This window comes from Eubalaena glacialis, chromosome 9 (assembly GCF_028564815.1).
Source record: "Eubalaena glacialis isolate mEubGla1 chromosome 9, mEubGla1.1.hap2.+ XY, whole genome shotgun sequence".
Taxonomy (NCBI): Eukaryota; Metazoa; Chordata; class Mammalia; order Artiodactyla; family Balaenidae; genus Eubalaena; species Eubalaena glacialis.
The window spans coordinates 73,645,373-73,665,044 of NC_083724.1; the positions used below are offsets into that span (position 1 = coordinate 73,645,373).

At 38.1% G+C, this 19,672-nt stretch overlaps 1 protein-coding gene across 6 annotated transcripts in view; it reads right to left on the reverse strand.

The window, feature by feature from the left end:
• ELAVL2 (ELAV like RNA binding protein 2) overlaps positions 1-8,770 on the reverse strand; it is a 71,347-nt gene extending 62,577 nt beyond the window's left edge. For 4 of the 6 annotated variants that reach the window (XM_061199130.1, XM_061199129.1, XM_061199127.1 and 1 more), the window contains exons 1-2: positions 8,699-8,770; positions 5,669-5,912 (exon numbers count right to left, since the gene is read on the reverse strand). In XM_061199130.1, the coding sequence (XP_061055113.1) occupies positions 5,669-5,912; positions 8,699-8,770 (316 nt within the window). The remainder of the gene's footprint in view (positions 1-5,668; positions 5,913-8,698) is intronic. The other 2 variants (XM_061199128.1, XM_061199126.1) reach the window with 1 other exon arrangement.
• Between the last annotated feature and the right edge of the window lie 10,902 nt (positions 8,771-19,672).

Below are 19,672 nucleotides of genomic sequence, written 5' to 3' on the forward strand. Positions count from 1 at the left end.
TTTTTTAAATGACTGATTAGTCATGACGTTTGGAAGAAACAAGAGTACATGGAAAAATAATGTGGTTTAAAGATACATTGATAAATAGACAAATAGTTTCTTCAATACCACAAAAAAGTAAATTTCATCTCATATAAATTTCATTTTATACAAATTTAGCCACTAAAATCTAAAGACAGCCATATTCAAATGTATATTCCACAGTTAATACACTAGGCATCAAGGCATTTACCCTGTGCTGCCAAGTTATCTTGTTCTGTGAATATCTTGTTTTGTGAATACCTGCCAAATTTCTAATTAAATAGCACCCAGAATCAGCAAAATGAGGTATTTATTAAGCTACCACCACCCACCTACCCACCCACCCAACCACCCAGCTCTTTTCAAGTACCTGTCTGCAAGAATCAGAATTCTTAATCTCTTGATACTATGGATACCTACAACTAACAGCTGACCTTAAGACTGTAACTGATGCACACAACCACATTTTCAAATTAGTGTTCATCACAGCCTTGGGCTCACTGTGACTGACTGACTTCATCACAGTAAAAAATGCTATTAAATTGAAGGTATGCATTAGACATAACATACCACTTATCTGTTTCAATCCTGAGGAGCCAAGAGTATATTTGTTAAAAAGAGGAGGGGAAAATATCATGCCATCAAAATAAAGTTTGAAAATCACATTATCCTCATAAAATAAACCAGCATTAAAACTAACTTTGAAGTTCTCAGGAAGCAATAGGGACATAAGTTAAGAACCCTCACATTTTATATGAGATTTTTACCCCATGGGCCCTCAGGAAGGGGGAAAAAAAGAGGTCTGTGTTACCATCCAAGGCACTGCCTGTCCACAGATAATCTACATCTGCAAAGCCCCTCCCCTCCTCTGGGCCCCTGTAATTTGTATTTTTATATGTTTCCTTTGGCCTTTGTTTTTCTGTTTTGTCTGAAAGCTTCTAACTGGCAGCTTATGGGGTCAGCATAGGACCCACCTCAAGCAATTCCTAGGCTAAGAATGAAGCTATCATATCAAAATTAAAAAGCGCAACACTCATTACCTGAGGTCTTCAACTATAATTCTCTTATCTCCTCTTTTTGAAGGAAAAGTAACAGCTACAGAACAAGCTATCCTGGAGTTGTGAAAACTAATTACACACTTACAGACACATACGTGCATACATACATACCTACATACGCACACACTCTTTTAGGGACAGGTCAGGCATTCAGTAAAGACACAGCCCAGTGACTTTTTACATTCAACGTTTCTAGTCCTGACCCCCAGGAGATCAAAAGCTGGGGAGGGAACAGCATCTGAAACTTAGTTTGCCATACAATTAGGCACTGCAGTTACACCCACCTGTCCCACCCACCTCCAGCCAGAATTCAGATAAACCTGGAAATCCCTGGTTCTATCTCCCTGCAAAATGTTCAGGAAAAGAAGTCAATAACTCCCAGGTAATTGGCACATTCCAGGCCCCACCTACAGAGACTGATTCCATAGGTAGATCTGGGCAGGGCCCAGGAACTTGCATTTCTGACAGTCATCCCAAGCGATTCCAATGCAGGTACTCTACTGACCATAAAGACGATGATTCCCCAAACTGCTCACTTGCCCATCAAATCACCTAGGGAGATTTCCTGACAACAGATTCCCAGGGCCTCCGAAATCTTTATTTTTTAAAACTCCCTCAGGTAAGGATGTGCAGCCAGACTTGGGAACCACAGGGCTAGACTATCTGAATTGACAACCATAGATTTAAAGTTTCTAGAGAAGCATGGATGCTCTCATTAGTTTTATGTATCCCTCACTCCTTGACCCTCAAAAATCTTCCACTCTCCTCCTGTGGAAGACTCACACCACTCACCAGAAGATGCCCCTTCGTGACCCCTGTACAAGTTATATGTCTCACTAGAAATTCATCAGCTGGTCCTGTGCTTAGTTTTTAAAGAGTGAGTTCTGGCCCTCCAACAAAGGCAAGGAGGAAACATGCTAGGGAAGAATGAGAAAACCAGAATTAGGGTCCCTGCTCTGCCATTTAATAGATGTGTAGTCTTGGACTCGACATGTCAACAAAGCTGGGCCTCTCCTCACCTGTCAGTGAGGGAGTTGGCTTCGGTCACCTCAAGGGTTTTTCTGACTCTCAACGCTCTATTATTCATTCCCTGCATCATAAAATCCATTTCACTCCTGCAGCATCAGCAGGTGTCAAGGACTCTGAAGTGCATTTGAGAACCAAAGGGACAGACCGACATCAGCTAAGCTGTACAAACAGCAGTAGCTTCTCACAATTAATGCCTATAGATAAGAAACAGGGTGAAGCATAAAGCTGGCATAAGTCCAAAGCAAGAGCCTGACGAACAACATAATAAATAGAATTTCGACTAGAGAGAAGATAATTGTATTTGAAACTGAACACATTTCTTAATGTATTTCCCTAATCCGCATTCTATCAAAATAGTGACATTAATTCACTAACACTGACACAATCTAAAAATGATATACTCTCTTTTAGGACTCAGGAAAGAGGCACATACTTTCCTAACTAGGTATTTTGTGCCTGAAATACAGTTTCTGAATTTCAGCATTATTTAAGTAAGGAAAGACTTAAGAAAAGTGAAAAGGAGGGATTTAAATTTTCTTCCCACAAAGTGAACCCAGTTTTCTTACAACCCAATCAATTAATGCTCCCGCTCCTACAAAATCAGATACCAGGAGCTCGCCTGGTAGCTCCCCAGGAGGTAGAATAAGTTGGATAATTAGAGAGGGACTGAGAAACTCTGCCTTGACCCTAAAAACATATACTGAAAAACTGCTCAAGATCACTAATGCTAAACGCCACAGGGCAGGGTCCAAATCCCCACAGATTCTTTCAAAACCTTTTTAGAGATATGTTAATAGTAGCTTCTTCAGAAGATATGCCCACTTTGCCAAGTGCAACAATTCAAAACCCAGTTCTAGAAATCTATGTACTAGACTATTTTGTTCAATACAAGTATTTACTAAGAAACTCAGAATAACAAAAAAAAATCTAAGGTAATTTTATGTTTGAAGCTAAACAATTCTGACCCGTCTAAATACTGATTTAACCCATACCAAGAATAAGACGTTAGTGGGCCAAATCAAAACAGGGTTACTAGAAGAGGTCCTTAGTATTCCGATGTGCCTACTCAACTTTTTAATTTATAGTTCATTATCATGGATGTTCATTTTATGAAACATGCTCATATTTTATTGACGTGAACAGGTTTTATGGAAGAATTACAGATTTTCTGATAACCAGTTAACAAATGACTTCCAAAGCAACATGTTCAATGGAAATCTAGTGTCAAGGAGGTATTTCCACACACACCCCCCACCATGAGTTCTGTGATTAAATAAGACTGGGGAACTGTAAATCAAACTGGTTTCTTTACTGCAGGATTTTAATATAGTTTTTAGTATGTTAATGATCTGCAATATGGTTCTTAAAAACTACGGAGTACAGATTTTTCTCAAACTTGTCTGTCAGAGGAACAGTTATTTTGAGGAATATTTATGACTAAATCTCATGGAACTAAGCTTAGAAAAAACACCTTTTGACCTTGGTGCTCACTGTTCGTTTTCTTGGGTACTCAGCTTATGAGAGATCTTAAACAGAAATTTCACTATGGTGGAAACCTCCATTATCCAGCTCTCCCTGAAAAGGCAATGGGGTGAGGGAGTGAAAGAAATGGACAACAAATATTAACACACTTTGCCAGTATCTAAGTATCTAACCAGGCACTCTTTCAGATTACCCATGCGCTGTGGTTCTATTACTACCATCCTCCACGTAAAGCCAGAGAAGCAAAGGGTCTGAAGATACAGAAGTCAAATTTATCCAATTTTGCCACATAATAGCTCTAGTAAAAGGTTTACAGAAGAGTAAGATAATTCAAGACTGACCAGAGGTAAGAGATGAAAATCTGTGCAATGTTTCCTGTGGAAAATGCCTAATTCAAAGGATGTATGATTGGTTTACTGTTTTCATCTACCATAACAAAAAATGTGACCTTTATGCCTAGTTCAAGCAACAGTTTTTAAAATAATAAGAATAACTACTAAGCAATCAAACCAGAAATCTCATCATTTATGTCAAAACCTTCAAACCATTTATCACATTTATGTTGAAGAGACTGCAAAATTCACATATAAAAGGATGCTGTTTTGCTAAAAACATAAAATAAAATTCAGTACCAGGACAGACACATGTAATAAAAAGCCTTTGTTCTCTACCTTTCCCAACTTTTCAAAAACTGTTTCTTTAATAAATTTCACGTATAAATTTTACATATGCTGCTCACACTGATTTTGGAAAAAGAAATGGAAAAATCTCATCCAATTATCAATATTCAAAAACAAAAAAGAAACCTTCCTGATAATCATAGTGAACATCTAAGTAACATAATTAGTTACAATATAATTATGTATGGATTGATGACAACCAGGTTTTACTTAGTTTTTACTTGGTTTACTTGATTTTAATGAATAAATTCTCTCTGTGAACCTCAATCTGTATCTCAAGTAAATAACGACTATGAGGCCAAGCCCAGGTGACAGCTCTAAGTCACCCTGGAGACAATAAGCCCTGCTGTCTTGATAAAAGAACAGCTAAAGGTACCATCTCAGAAAAAGTCAGAATTGGCCTCAGAAATTAGCTAGGGACCTCTTCCTCTGCCTTCTACCTCATTTTACCAAGGGAAACCTAAAGCTGAAGCCAAGGGTTGACTTGACCAACGTCATATGACCAGTCAAAGTTCAGACTCCTGGTCCAACTCCTCAAACTGCCTTTAAGTATCTTTTCCTCATTTCAAATATTTAGCTTAATATTTTGGTTATAAGCCATTTAATACACACCATCACTCAAATTTAACAGTAACATGAAAAAGCTAGAGTCTGTCTACACTTCATTCATTTTCAGTGTTTAAAAACAACTCCCACAGGAAGCATTAACCCTTCTCTGACAAGAACACTCTCCTTAATTAGGTTTTGCCTTATTCTAAAAACTTAGTCAAATCTTACAAAATACTAAGGAGATTTTCCACTACCCAGTATTCAAAATATACCATCATTAAAGGCCAAATACTCATCTTTTGTTATCTTTATAACACTCATACACCACTTTTTCCAGAAGCTAAGATCTTACCAAACTCAAATTGTATCAGTACAAATATTTACGTATTGACAATGTCAATATTACCATTTACTTGGTCATACATAAGGAGGACTATAGAGACTTAAGAAAAAGCACATTTTAAGAGGTTTTTTCCTCTCCTAAAAAACAATTCTCCCTGTATTTCATTGTTGAAATGCTAAATCATGTAAGCTCACAGATCTCAAAACTAAAGGTTAACATGACACTTGCTGCTCCAGACACACACACACCTTTAAAGCATTTTTCAAAGATGTTATTGTATAATTCAGATTATAAAAAAGTCTAGTTATTATATTATTTTATGCTTTAAAAGGAAAACTTAGAACTCTCTAAAACTAAGTTTCATACTGTTGATGTAGCCAGGAACAGAGAGAAAATCTAGATGTGTAAAAGTCTAGCACTGAATGATTTACAAGCAGTAAACTTATTTTCCCATACCTTAAAACACAATCCTTTACACGTGAGGAACCTTACATAAAACTGCATACCTGTTATTTTGTCCCTTACAAGCTTACAGGACTCTATCTCACCGATGCTCCCAAAAAGACTCTTTAGTTCCTCCTGTGTCATGTTCTGAGGAAGATAGTTGACTATTAAGTTGGTCTTGCTGTCCTCTGTGTTCCCGGAGTCCACTGGTGACGAGCAGTTGTTGTTTATGGTGGTTGGACCGTTGGCTGTGTTATTGCAAGTTGGCCCATTAGACAGTTGTGTTTCCATGGCAGCAATTACCTGCTAAAAACAGAAGATAAGAAATGTCAGAATTCATATTTCACAAACTATTAGAGATTCCATCGAAGAATTTAAACACTTGTCACTAAACACAAGTCGTTCTGCTGAAATTACAACAAAGCTTCAAAAAGTGCAACACCTATGCTAATTCTTACTTCATATTAAGCTATTCGATTTAAGATCACAATTGTACTTTTCACATACATATTCCATACATGCACATAAGCACAATTTAAATCTTTGACATTCTCTAGAACCGCATTCTGGGTCTACTCACATACCCTTACTCACCTGCTGTGTGTCCACAGACTTGAGGAAATTTAGTACCAAAGAGCATAGAATTAAACCCTGACTAAAAATACCAGAAAATAAAAGTGCTTAACATGCTGCCAAAAACAAGCCCCAAAAAATGGTCTACCTAACTTTGCAGAGATATTCAGTTAGCCTAGAAGTTCAAATATTCTAAAACTGACACATCCATTAACTTAAAATCAAGGAGCAAGAGTACTTTAAAAAAATATAAATTTGTCAACATGTACTGTTTTGGTTACATATTGAAAATGTTTTTAATTGACAATATCTTATACCTCTATCGTTGGTAAGAAATAAGAAAATAGCAAATGTTATATGTTAGTGCATCAAAAGGGTTTGTAGGATAACTTGGGGAATAAACTGAGTACTTAGTGTACCTTGTAGAATCTAGCAAGCCATTCTTGTCAACCCTGGCAGCTAAAGATCACCAACAAGGTAGATGACCTACAGCATCAAAATAAAATCCCCAAACAATTCAAAATGGTATTTTGCCTTGACTCTGACTTTAAAGGAAAAATAAAAATAAAAAAATCCCTATCCAGTCCACCAAAACAACAATGTAAATATATCAACTTTTGCAAACAGACAAGCCCAAGGAATTTTCATTTGAGCATGTAAGCCTGTTGAAAATGCAAGTGATAAGATATCTATAAACTCCAGATACAGAATAAATAGCAGAATTGGGGGAAATGGCCTCAAACTGTTCAGGCTACTCTAAAAATCACTTAGTAAGCAAATCTGGATCTAGTTTCCTAAAAACCAATCCTGTGCTCTTTGAGCAAAAGAGTTACAAACCACAGCCCCAAATTCTCTAAAACCATCCTCCAATAGCTATCTACTTTGGACAGCCAAGCTTGTAGGGGAATCCAAAATATCAAAGTATCACTGAAAGGATTATCCTTCATATTTCATCCATCTCTCAGCTCCACAAAGAAGTACTTCTCAAAATTGACAATTTTGAATAGATGGGATGCTAGTTTTAGGGAAGTTTTAACATATAAAAGGCAAAGAATTTGAGGTAAAATAAAAAAAAGCAAAGTAGAGGCAAAGACTGTTACAAGAAAAGAGAAAAAAAGTCTTTTAAAAAGCATATTGCCTAAGAAAAATAAAAGGGCACAACCGTGGATAAGCAATAGGAAGAAATCTCTACTGCCAAGAGATATTTATAAAAGAAGCCAGCATAGGACAGATTGAGACCGGTCAGACTGGACAAGAATCAGTGCTAATCAGGACAAAAAACAGGAGACAAAAATCCAGGCTATCTATGAAATATCAAACCACCTATAACCCTTCCATAACTTCATTTCCTTGTCAAAGAAATGGGCTGTTTACTCTGCAAACTGCAAGCTACCTCTCTTGAGCAAGTATTTTCAGAAAATACTCTGGGGGTGGGGGGGGCTAAAGGAAAATAAAGGAACCTTTGGAAATCTATATATAAAAAAAACCCGAAACAATTCAAGATATGCATTTTATTATAATTAACAAATTTATCTGAAACTGAGAAAGGAGGTTTCAGATTTCCTAATAAACCATAACTGTTTCAGTTTATAGAATATTAGCCATGGGTCACTCTTTCCACAGCAAAATGCTCGTGGGATTAACCTCTGCCCAGCAGTTAGAAAAACAATGAGCTACTAGATGAGAGTGGCCAAGGCCAATTAAAACAAATCACTATTCAAACCTTAGGGTATATGTGGAGACTATATGAGACCCAACTAAGAGATTCGGACTAAAGCTCACTGGGATGGCATTTGAAATATATAAGCGTTCATTGACAGAAATTAGCAGGATTTAGCAAGGACAACAAACACTCCTCAGTTAATTGCACATTTATTTCCATGCTCAGGTGGCAAGAATGAGCTCCTAAGCCAACATTCAAGTGAACAGCTGCAGTAGGCTGTGTGCGCTGAAAATTACAGCATCTCTCAGCTATAGGACCATCTGCTCAGAATAAAATGATACTAATGTGCTATATTTTACAAATAATGCATATTCCATTGATAGGCTCAACACAACTGTTCACAGAATGCAAACTCTTTCAACAGTTACTGGGCAAATAATTTTCAGCCAGATTTACAATTTCGACATTTTTTTTAAGCATCAGGAATTATAAATAACTTCAAAATTTAGTAACCAAAAAAATACATAGTAAACAGAATGTAAAGAATTACGGTAACTTAGTATTCAGACCATACCAAAACTTTTTTTTTTTTTTAAAAAGCTTGTCACTCTTTTGAGGCTGTACTAAATCCTAATTAAGATAATAAAAAGTTACATACAAAAGCAGGTTCTGATGCTACATGTACCACTAAAATTGCAATGTGCTTTACATCCTAATGATGGCCATACCACAATAGGTTAAATGTAAGAATAATTAGTACGCCAAATGTAAAGTTCAAGTGTTTGGTATGGCCTCAGCACTCCTGCAACATGCTAAAAAAAAGTAGCCTACAGAATTTAAGAAAAATCCCACAGACCCCGGTCCAAGGCTCTGCTGCCCACGAACCACTTCTAAGCAGAGAAGCCACATCACACAGTCTGACTGCCATGTTAGTTTGGAGTTGCCGTCTGCAATATGGACACAAAAAGTACCGTATGTTAGATGAGCAAGATAATGCAACAAATCAGTTTGTACAAAATTTACAGTGATTGTATTGATATTCCCAGCACGTCCATGCAGTGTGGCTTAATTGAATTTGAGGCAATTCCAATCTAATCTTTCCAAATTCATTTTAACATGTAGTTTTCTTGCACAAATTAAGCATTTTTAATTAAGAGCCTGATTTTAAAACCGTATTAACTAGTTACCTTGGCATCTATCCTAAAGAACTACCTTAAACCACATCTTAAAAAAATTTTTTTAAATAATAAAATGAAGCAAAACACTGCATGCTGTCCTATCTCTTAAGGATGTGGGGGAAGGGAGGAAATGTGAATGAAATTATATTTAGAGTGAGAAAAGGCAGTCATTAGTGAATGCTTTGCATAAAAGCACTCTTTCCCCAAAATATCAGAAGGGCATTGAGAAGCTATATTTGCCTACACTGTTACATTACACTATAAATAAATGATCCTTAATCCTGGGACTTAAAATTAAAAGTGAATCAAAACCCTGTGAGATTTTTCTACCACTACAGTCAAAGGATCTCTAACAGTTTTGCTGAGAATTGTTCACATATACTAAGAGGCAGTAAACCAGCATCTTTCAATTGAAAAAATTGGACCAATAAATAGGATCGTTTGGAGCAATGTTTATATAGGATGTCAGCTTTGTCCCTGAACGAAATCAAGCAAACATTTTTCAATATGTAAATTGTAAACCCAGCACAATTTGAAATGAGTGTTGCTATGAGGCCTCCAATATAGTTAATGGGCCATTTACCACTTATTCCAACTTGTCCAAATACTAAACAGAGCCACAATACTGGCACAAAAGCCAAAGTTTACATTTTAGCCATATATGCAGATGCTTTAAATGGTCAACACAATATTCAGAAAAACTCGGTCTATGAAAATAAATGAGTAACAAAGGAGGGCTGAAAATGTCTTTTACGTGCATATTTATGATTATAAAAATTTCATCCTTAGAGTTAAACCTGGCTGTACGTGATTTACTCCTGATGCAAGTGCGATGAAATTTGTAACATGTGACAACAGATTCCATTTTCTGGCATCTATCTAAAGGGTTTAACATACTCTTTACGGGATGCCATGAAAATGTTTTACTCTTCTTCCCTTCTCCCACTGTTACCAGGGAATTCAGTCTGATTCTATGTCCTTTATTAAAAAAAAAAAAAAAAACATAGTTGAACTGAACCTGTGAAAAAATAAAGTGCTTTCATAGCCATGAAGTATTTTGACAAGAACCTAATTGTGGTTAGACTACATGGGTAGAACAGTTAGGAGGACCACACCTAACAGGTTAAACCAAGCTTAAATTTATGTCCTCATACCCTCAGGAGTTAACATCTAAACATTCTTCACTACGTAAAACCATAGATTCGAATTTAATGGCCTCATCCCTTCCATTCCACAGGAAGCGGATGCTAATGAGCTAATCTATTGACACCCCTCTTTCTGAAAGCCCCAGGGATGCGAACAATCACTTTATTGCACCAACTAGCTAGGAAGGCTGTGTATGGAAAATGATTCTACTGCACTTTTACATTGCAAGCACCCCAGACAGTTTCTCTGCTTGAGGCAGACACATACCTTTATGGGAAGTTATAAATAAGTTGCTCACATGGCCCTTACCTTTATGCTGGCCAACAATTCAGTTACTAAAAATGTAAAGCTACTTCCCCTTCACTTAAGGACAGGCAATTCTGCTCTACTCAATCTACCACAGACAACCAGGCTGTGCACTATTTATAGATTCTACTGGCTCTGAAACTCTTTGGAAGGAAAATAAAAGGCCATATTCCAGCAACAGAACCATTAATTTTAAAGCTTAAAAAAAAAAATGTCTCAATATATGTTCGCCTCTTAATACAGACATCAATTGTGTCAACTGAGACTACTTTTTCTCTTGTTATTCTCCATGAAATAATTTATGAAAAGACACTTGAGCATAGATCAGTCTAGAATATTCTAAACTTTCCCTGGGTTCCGAGAGATAACGATGAGGTGTCAGTTTGGTGGGAGCATGGATTTTGAAGGGAGTGGAGGACAGGGGAGGAAGTGGCCTTTATGTTTTCACTCATAGTCTACTTCCAAATTTCTATAAAGACTTTTTAAATGGGATTTTTTTCCTTTTTTACTTAAATGGCCCTCTATGTACTTTCATATCTTAAGTTTCTTACAATAATGGACTTCAGGAAACCAATGTTACTGCTTGACTGCTTAGAGCTGGGACTAACAGTTTCCTGGTCACATGAAGAGAAAAAGAAAAGTCTCTATTTTCCAAACTTCCTAATAAAAAATTCTGAAAACTAAAGTAATCAGCTTCTTTCCTATTTTCAAACCTCCTTCAGACAGCCACCAAACAAGACAGATGGCTAATCAAAAACATACTAAATACAGTCTGAGAATTCTCATTAAGTATACTTTCTGCAAGGGGAAAAAAGGTTTCCAAGACCTAGAGTCCACCTGATTCAGGGATCAGATCTCTGGTTTAAAGTCACAGCAGGACTGCTGAAAGGGTCGCCGCACACACCCTGGTGAGGCCTGCCTATCTGCAACAGCCTGTCCACTGCAACGTACACCACCCTGATCTGGGCCCTCATCTCTTACCTGGACCACCAAATTACAGCCTCCCAAAAGGTCCCTCCATCATCCTAATCCACACTGAACACTCTTCCCAGACAGATTTTCCTAAACTCTCAGTAGCTCTCTGCTGCCTATCAAATAGAGTACCAACGACTTATATTAGAGTGTAAACATCTGAGATCCTCTACAACTGCTTTTACCAGCCCACTTATTCAAGCACCTGAAAATCTGAACTGCTCCTTGTCCTTCAACCCGTCACAGTGCATTGAAAACCATACATTCTTCTGGCTTTGCTCGTGCAGTTCCAGCTGCCCGGAAGGCCCTCCGTCCTACCTATCCCACTTCCATTTCAGGGGTTTGTACAGACTAAGCATTCAAGAACAGATGTAAGGACAAGAGTAGTTCCTTTTTTAAAAAACTGGAGCATGAAAGGGCAATCACCTTTCTAAATAACATGCAGACTTGGTAGCTTGTTCTTCTATCTCACTTCAAGTACTTCAAACCGTCGATAATTATGAAAGCATATTTTCATTTTTTGGCACACTCCATCAGCCACCCTCACCCACTGAAATCCAAATTCTTGTTAAATGGCACGAAAAAGGAAACTATCTTTTGAGTGATCAGTTGTGGACTGTTATTTCAAGAGCCCATTATGACCATCTGCCCACTACAAAAAAGCCGGAAGCCAAGACAAATCCAAAAACATGGTAACCCTCTGGCCAGCAGGGTTATGGAGTTGTGACATCTGGAATCTGGGTCTAACTTCAAGAAAACAGAAGTACAGGTAAATGTGAAAAAATTAAATTTTAACTCAAAGGTATTTAAAAACACATCATAATTAAGCTATGGATCTCAAATGGTTTTAATTTGATAGAAACTAGAAAATGTAATAAGCAAACACAAAAGGTAACATCTCTAAAAAGAATCATAGCTAGGGGCAAGGGCAAGCATCTCTCACACTCAAAAGGTCTGGCTTGGATAAAGTGACCTTGGTCTGGATACTTATTTACAGCTAGAGGGTTCTCAGTGCCTCGAGTAACACAGAACCAGGGCAGAATCAGATTAGTGCAAAGCCTTCCCTCAGATGACATCAAACCTCTCTAAAGGCCAAGTCACAAGATGAAAGGAAGCAATTTATCTTAAAGTTTAACAGCAGAACCCATTAAGATAAAGACAGCAGCCTTGGCCAAAAGGCATCTTCCTTTGAGGAACTCAAGGCAAGTAGCTAAAGTTCTAGAAATACTCAGTGAAGTGAGTAATGAGAGCTCACAAATGAGAGCTGGGTAAGCAGCAGGTGGGGTCGTCTAGCAGACACCATTCCTACAGAATGTTTTATCTTTCCCATTCAAATCACTAAAGTGGCATTTTCAGGATACGTTTTGGCTTTACTGAATTAAAACAACAGAAGAGTCAACCAAGCACTCATGGGGCTGACATGTCAGCTCCAAGAATAAGCCATTAGTTTGTTTTCTTTAAGCCTCTTCACTTTGCTTTGTCATTCCTAAAGTAATAAACGTTTGTGGCTTTAAACTTCAAGAGAGCTCCTCAATCCTGGAATCCCTGTCAACTCCCCACCCTACCCCCGTACCATTTTAGCTGCCTCACCAGCTCCAAGGATTCCTCAGCCTTGTCAAGCTCAGATTTTTGGCCTTGGGGCTAACAGGGGTCCAAGAGCTGCCAGAGACACTGCACCAAACAGCTGCAGAAGTCACAGGGAGAATGTTCTCTGGCAGTGAATGCTAACATTTCTCTGTCTCTTAGCCCTTTATGGCTCCTACAGACAAACTGCAGAGTCTTTCTGACGCCAGTCTTTCTGAGGTTTTGTAGTTCTAGAGCTGGCAGAATTAAAAGCTTTGCAGTTACAGAGTAAAGCAAGTGAGTTTAGGGGGTCGGTCCCAAGTCCTTTCCTTCATTCTAGGTCCGTATCTGGCTTCTATGCTGGGCAACAGGAAAACAAAGATCCAGTGAAGAAGACTGGCTTAATCTTCACACTCTGTTCACTCATCCATTCATCCACCAAACATCTGTTCACAGCTCCCATGAACTAAGGACTGTCCTAGGTACTTGAGATACAGCAATGAAGAAATATCCTGGAGTGTACATCTGCAATAGGAGGTGTACACATGTATAAAACAGTGTATTAGCTAGAAATAAGTGAGCTTTGGAATAAAAGAAAATGTAGAGCAGAGTAAGAGTGCTGAAAATGTGGAGATGGTGGATGGATACTTTCCAGTATTAAACAGCAGATCTCACTGAGAAGGTGAGCTTTTGGCCAAGATTTAAAGGACAGTTAAGCCAGCCCCTGCGGTAGGCAGAATAACAGCTCACCTTAGATGCCCACATCCTAAACTGTGAAATCTGTGAACATGTTACGTTACATGACAAGGGAATTAAGATACAGATGGAATTAAGGTTGCTCATCAGATGACCTTGAGATGGGAAGATTATCCTGGATTATCCAGGTGGGCTCAATGTAATCAGAAGAGTCCACATGAATGGAAGAGGGAGGCTGCAGAGTCAGTGTCAGAGTGGTACAACCTGAAAAAGACTCAACCCACAGTCACCAGCTTTGAAGATGGAAGGGAGCCATCAACCAAAGAATGTGGGGAGCCTCCAGAAGCTGAAAAAGGCAAGGAAACAGATTCTCCCCTAGCATCTCCAGATGGAACGCAGCCCTGCCAATACCCTGATGACAGCCCAGGAGACCCACATCAGGGGACTCTGCCCTTCAGAACTGTAAGATAATAAATCTGTGTTGTTTTAAGCACCAAGTTCATGGTTATTTGTTACAGATTTAAAAGTAAATAAATACATCCCCATAGGGATATCTAGAAGAGAAGCATTCCAGGCACAGACCAGCTAGGGTGAAGCAAGGAGGAGGCCAGAGGGAGATGAGTCTAAGAGGTATAAGGCCAGACCACATAGGATCTTGGAGGTGCAGGGGAGGAAAAAGTTTTCTTCAACACTCTTCGGGTTCTGGCTGGGTCTGCAAATTAAACTGACAATCTAACAGGAGAAAAGCACACAAATTTTATCGAATTGGTACATGTATATGGGAGTCTTCACAAGAGAATGAAGATCCAAAGAAGTGATCTCAGCAGGAAGTTTATATACTTTTTAGATAAACAATAAAGTTGTGAAGAATTGACAAGACAAAGGGGTTTGGGCTGGGGGGTCGTAAGTGATAAGGATTAAATTTAAAAGATAAGGGTTAGTTTAACAAGGTTTGCTTGTATACAGATTTCCAGGCCCCAAATCCCTGTATGGGTGGTAAGAATGTTTTCCTTCCTCCTGGTACAGGGAGGGTACCTTCCACATGGGAATTTTACTACCTGTTTCAGGGAAGAAGAGAGAGGGAGACGGTCAGAATAACCTTTCTGCTTCTGCAGTTTTCTCAAACTTCTTCAGCTTAAGATATTCAATATGCCAAGGTACCATACTTTGGGGTAGTGTGTCCTAAACCCCATCAGAGGTCACCATAAAAAGAAAGGAAACCACAGAAAGGTTTTGAGCAAAAACAGTAGCACATGCCTATTGTGAAAATAAACTGGATATGGTTGTGTGGAAGAAGCAAGCAACTGTGGAAGCAAGAAGACCAATCAAGAAATAATTGCAGTAACCAAGATGTAGAATGACAGTGACCCCAATCAGGGTGAGAAGTGGACTTAGGCAGGAGGAAACATATTACTTACTATAGTACTTACTATAATTACATCAGTAAACTATTTAAATTCATTATCAAGAAACTGGTTTAGATTCTAATTGCTCACATTCAAACAAACCAATTCATTTATTACTTTCTGGGCACTAGGAATACATGACGATTAAGTAAGGGATTTAAACTTCTATAGAAAGTTGTGTCTTATTTTGGGGGTGGGAGGGATCTCCTTAAGGAAACCCAACATATGAAAATCTGAGTTTATAATATTAAATCAAGAGTTATTCACTTTATCTATGGATTTTTTAAAGAATTAAGCAAGTGATTCATTTAATAGAAAATGCAACATTTTTTAAAAATCAGAATAACTTAAAAGACGAAACTACTTACTAAGAGTATAGCATGTCAGAAATTGGCTTGTAACCTATGACAGCCCCTTAAAGCTGTCAGAATTCAAAATAAAATCTCAAAGTTCACCCCAATAGGTGAAGGACAAAGTAGATGAAGATAATGAGAATAAGTTACATTTTTGTGAAATGTAATTAAACTTTAAAATTTATATTCTTCAACAGGGTCATTTATACACCTCTACCGTAGTCAAGGTTAAGCCAGGGGTTAACTCAATCTTGGTTACAGGCTAGAATACACTACCATCTAGTGATGAATCATTCCAACCTCAGTGGGCATTATTAATTTCCATGCCATTATTTGGCTGTAGAACCTAAAATAGGATAAGAGCATAATAAGAATAAAATCAACTACTCCCCCAGTTTTGTAGCAGAGTTCTTGTTTGGTATAGGCAGATAAATTTGAATTGCTAAATTAAGACAGTTAACATAGTAATCAACATAGAAATTGGATTAACTTCACATTCTTCTACAAAAGTCACAGCTAACAGGAACCCCCTCAGGGTAGTACAAATTGTGAAAGGCTGATTGGAAATCCTCAAATTAATCCCAGTAGTTGAGTGTTTTCATTAGGTAGGTTAAAAACATAGCTCCTCTGTAGGATACAGACAGTAGAATACTGTCATATTTGAGCTCCAAAACAGCAAGTATGCCTAGTCTTAAAGGGAGTATAAAAGACAAGGAAGGTTTATGGTCACGAATATTGTTTTTTTTTAACTCAGAAGTGTTATAAAGGGCCACAATACTCCATCTGGCCACTAAGGTTATTTTACTCTTAACTGTCATCACACAGAAAACTAAAAACTATAGTTAGTGTTTAACCCCAAGTAGCTTATACCAAAATAAAGTGAACAAAATAAAATGTCAACAGAAGAAGGCATATTTCCTTAATAATGCTGAGAGGCTACAAATATTTCTACAGAACTTCAAAGAAACTATAATTAAGAGACGCTACCCTAGGACATATAAAATCTTGTAGTTCATTAACGCATTGTGGAGCACAGAACAAGGGGCTCTCCCCCATCCACTGTAGGACTGAGAGTGTAAACCTTGATCAACACAGAGGGCCAGCTCCTTTCCTCTTTGAAATGTGGAACATTTCACTGGTATTCACCTGTGAAATGTATTTTTCTTTTCAGTTGATGTTTAAAGTCCTGAGACTCCCAAGAGATAACTACGTTTGATTTAGAAACAGGACTACGAAGTATTTAGTACAGAAAGTTGGAGCATCTTAAAAAACATGATTCACACTAAGAAAGATACTTTCCTTTGGTCCATCTCTTCCCCTCCTCCCCAAAAGATGGCTTTCTTTAAAAGCTACATCCCAGCTAGAAAAAACAAGCTACATACATCTGTGACTTCTTATGGTAATTAAGCTTATGGTTATTTACTACATTTCAAGAGGGGGCAAGGATTGGCAATCAAAGTGTTATTTTAACTTCTAGTGATTCCAATTGGGGGAGGGGGCCTAAAGAAGAGAATCACAAGGAAATTTCTGGTTAATCTGCTGCCTAGAAATGTGTATAAGAGTTAATGTTTATATATACACTACTAGGTACAAAATAGATAACTAATGAGAACCTACTGCATAGCACAGGGAATTCTACTCAATGATCTAAATGACCTAATGATTTAGTGACCTAAGTGGGAAGGAAATCTAAAAAGTGTATATATGTATACGTATAACTGATTCACTTTCCTGTACAGCAGAAACTAACACAACATTGTAAAGCAACTATACTCCAATAAAAATTAATTAAAAAAAAAAGAAAAAGATTCTCAGCATATGGATTTACCCCTTTCCAGGGATCAGCATTCTGAAGTGTTGCGAAGTGTGCATTTTAAGACACAGAAAACAAGACTCTTAAAGTTCTTTTCACATGGCCGTGGTGCATACTTGTGTTACCTTCACAAAATAAATGAACCTAACTCAAGTGATACTTTTCATTACAAAAAAAAAAAAAAAAACTAAGAAAAAAATGAGTTAATGTTTAAAAAAAAAAGAAAAAGAAAGAAAGAAAATTAATGCGATACACTACAGATGAGGGTAAGGTCTTTCTTAGCCTCAGACCTTGCCTGCTTATATCCATAGTGGGCACACACACCCAATCCCAGATCTTGGATACCTAACAGGAAAAAAGGAGTTAAGGTGCTTGGGTTCCCTGCCAATGACTGTCACTTCAACTTCTGTCAGACTTCCCACTTCGCAAATTATCTTCTTATCACTAAGGTAAAGCATATTTTAAATAAACAGTTAAGGATCTCTAAAAGTGCATTGAGGCAAGTTCCCCCATTGTATAAATGAACAATGAAGCAAGGGTGTGAGCATATATATGTATACAGAACCTATTTGTGTATGTACATGCATAGTTCCAAAAGTTGAAGAGAAGCAATCTCCATCTCCCATAGGTTGAAGTTGGGAAAGGGGGCATGTGTAACCACAGGCTATATTTTAACAAGGAAAAAACCCCACACATCTAGCCTTTGAATTATTTCCACTCTGGTAAGAGGGAGAGGGGGTAAAGGGGCCTGTTCTCTATAAAAGCTTCAATTATATGCATATAATTTAGACAGATATGTCAAAGCACTTTACAAATTCTGAAGTGCTATTATCATTATTGCTGGGCAAAGGAAGATGCACCTTAAAGTGTTGGTATAGAGAACTTGCTCATCTGTCTTTTAGGTTAAGGCGTAGTTGTTTTGTTTTGTTTTGTTCCCATGTCTCAATGGGCAACAGGGTGCAGAGCTGTGCTGGGAGCTTCTTCACTTGAAAAGGGAACACTGGACAGAAAGTGAAGTATGCAGACTGCCCAATCATGACTGTCAACTCCTGTGTAGGGCCCCTGAAGCACATGCTATGTTAAACTACATTTAGCACATGGTCACAAATGGTGACTAAGGAGGATTAGAATTTTTACTTAAAATGCTGCAATTTTCGACCCCTGACCTCCAAATACTATATTTAAGTACAAAGGATGCCAACAGCCTAAATGTTCCACATCGGAATTACAGCCTTGTCTATTTTAATTTACCTTACTTTAAAGAGTAAAACCCCCCACCCAATGCACAGAAGAGTACACATGCCTTCCATCCTCCCCAACTCAATCTTCTCATCATCAGCTGCTCAGCCTCTTGGAATTTTAGTATTTAAGATTAGAAACTGCTACCTCACTGTTCCTTTTGCTAAGAACTCCAAGGATGACACAAGCATCTTCTATTTATATTCAGATCTATTATTTACAATACAAGGCAGAAAGAGAACGCAGAAGTCTCATCCATGATTGTACCCTAGATCGATAATCTGCACACTAAGATGTACTGCATGGTGTCACAGTTTCTACAATTCACAAATCAGGGCAATGATCCATATACATCCACACACAACTGTATGGCCTCCTACCATCTTTCTCCTATCATGATTTTCAAAATGACCTGAATGTAAACATTTTCTAAGACTGCACTAATGTTGGTTTTAAGATCATGTTTAATTAAAATAAAAATAAATAAGGCATCCTCCTGAACTCTCCAAAGGATCTGGGTATCTTTTGCTACAGGAAAGATGATCTGACTGCCTCTTGTAGTAGAATTTAATGAATCCTACGACTGAAAGAGAGGAGGGAAAAGAGAGGAGGGAAAAGTAGCATTCCTTGATTCCTTATTCTGGGCAAGGCCTGAAGCTACATATTTTACAGACAAAATCCCATTTAATTACCTTGTGCACTATGAGCTATATACATTAGCTTCCATTTACAAATGAGGATTTCAAAACTTCAAGAGTCTATACAGCTATTAAACAGAGAAACTGGGATTTGTAACCAGTGCTGAGACTCCATCTGAAGCCTCCTACCTGATCTCTGCTTCCAGGCTTGTCCCTTCTCCAACCCATCCTCCATTCCACTGCTACAGTGATCTACCTAAAAACAGTCAGCATCCCAGGACCATTTCTCTTTTTCAGGCCTTCACTGAGCCCACATTGCATACAGAGTAACATCTCAGCCTGCAGTGAGGCATCATCGGACTTGACCTGGTTCCCACCTCCCCCTCCACGGGCATGCCCACCGCTCCATGCCCACCCCTCCACACTGCACACATGAGGCTCTAACAATCTCCCAGCGGTTCCTCCCACACCCAGGCTGCTTCCCACTGTTACTCACGGTCTTTTCTCCACCCGCAAGAGC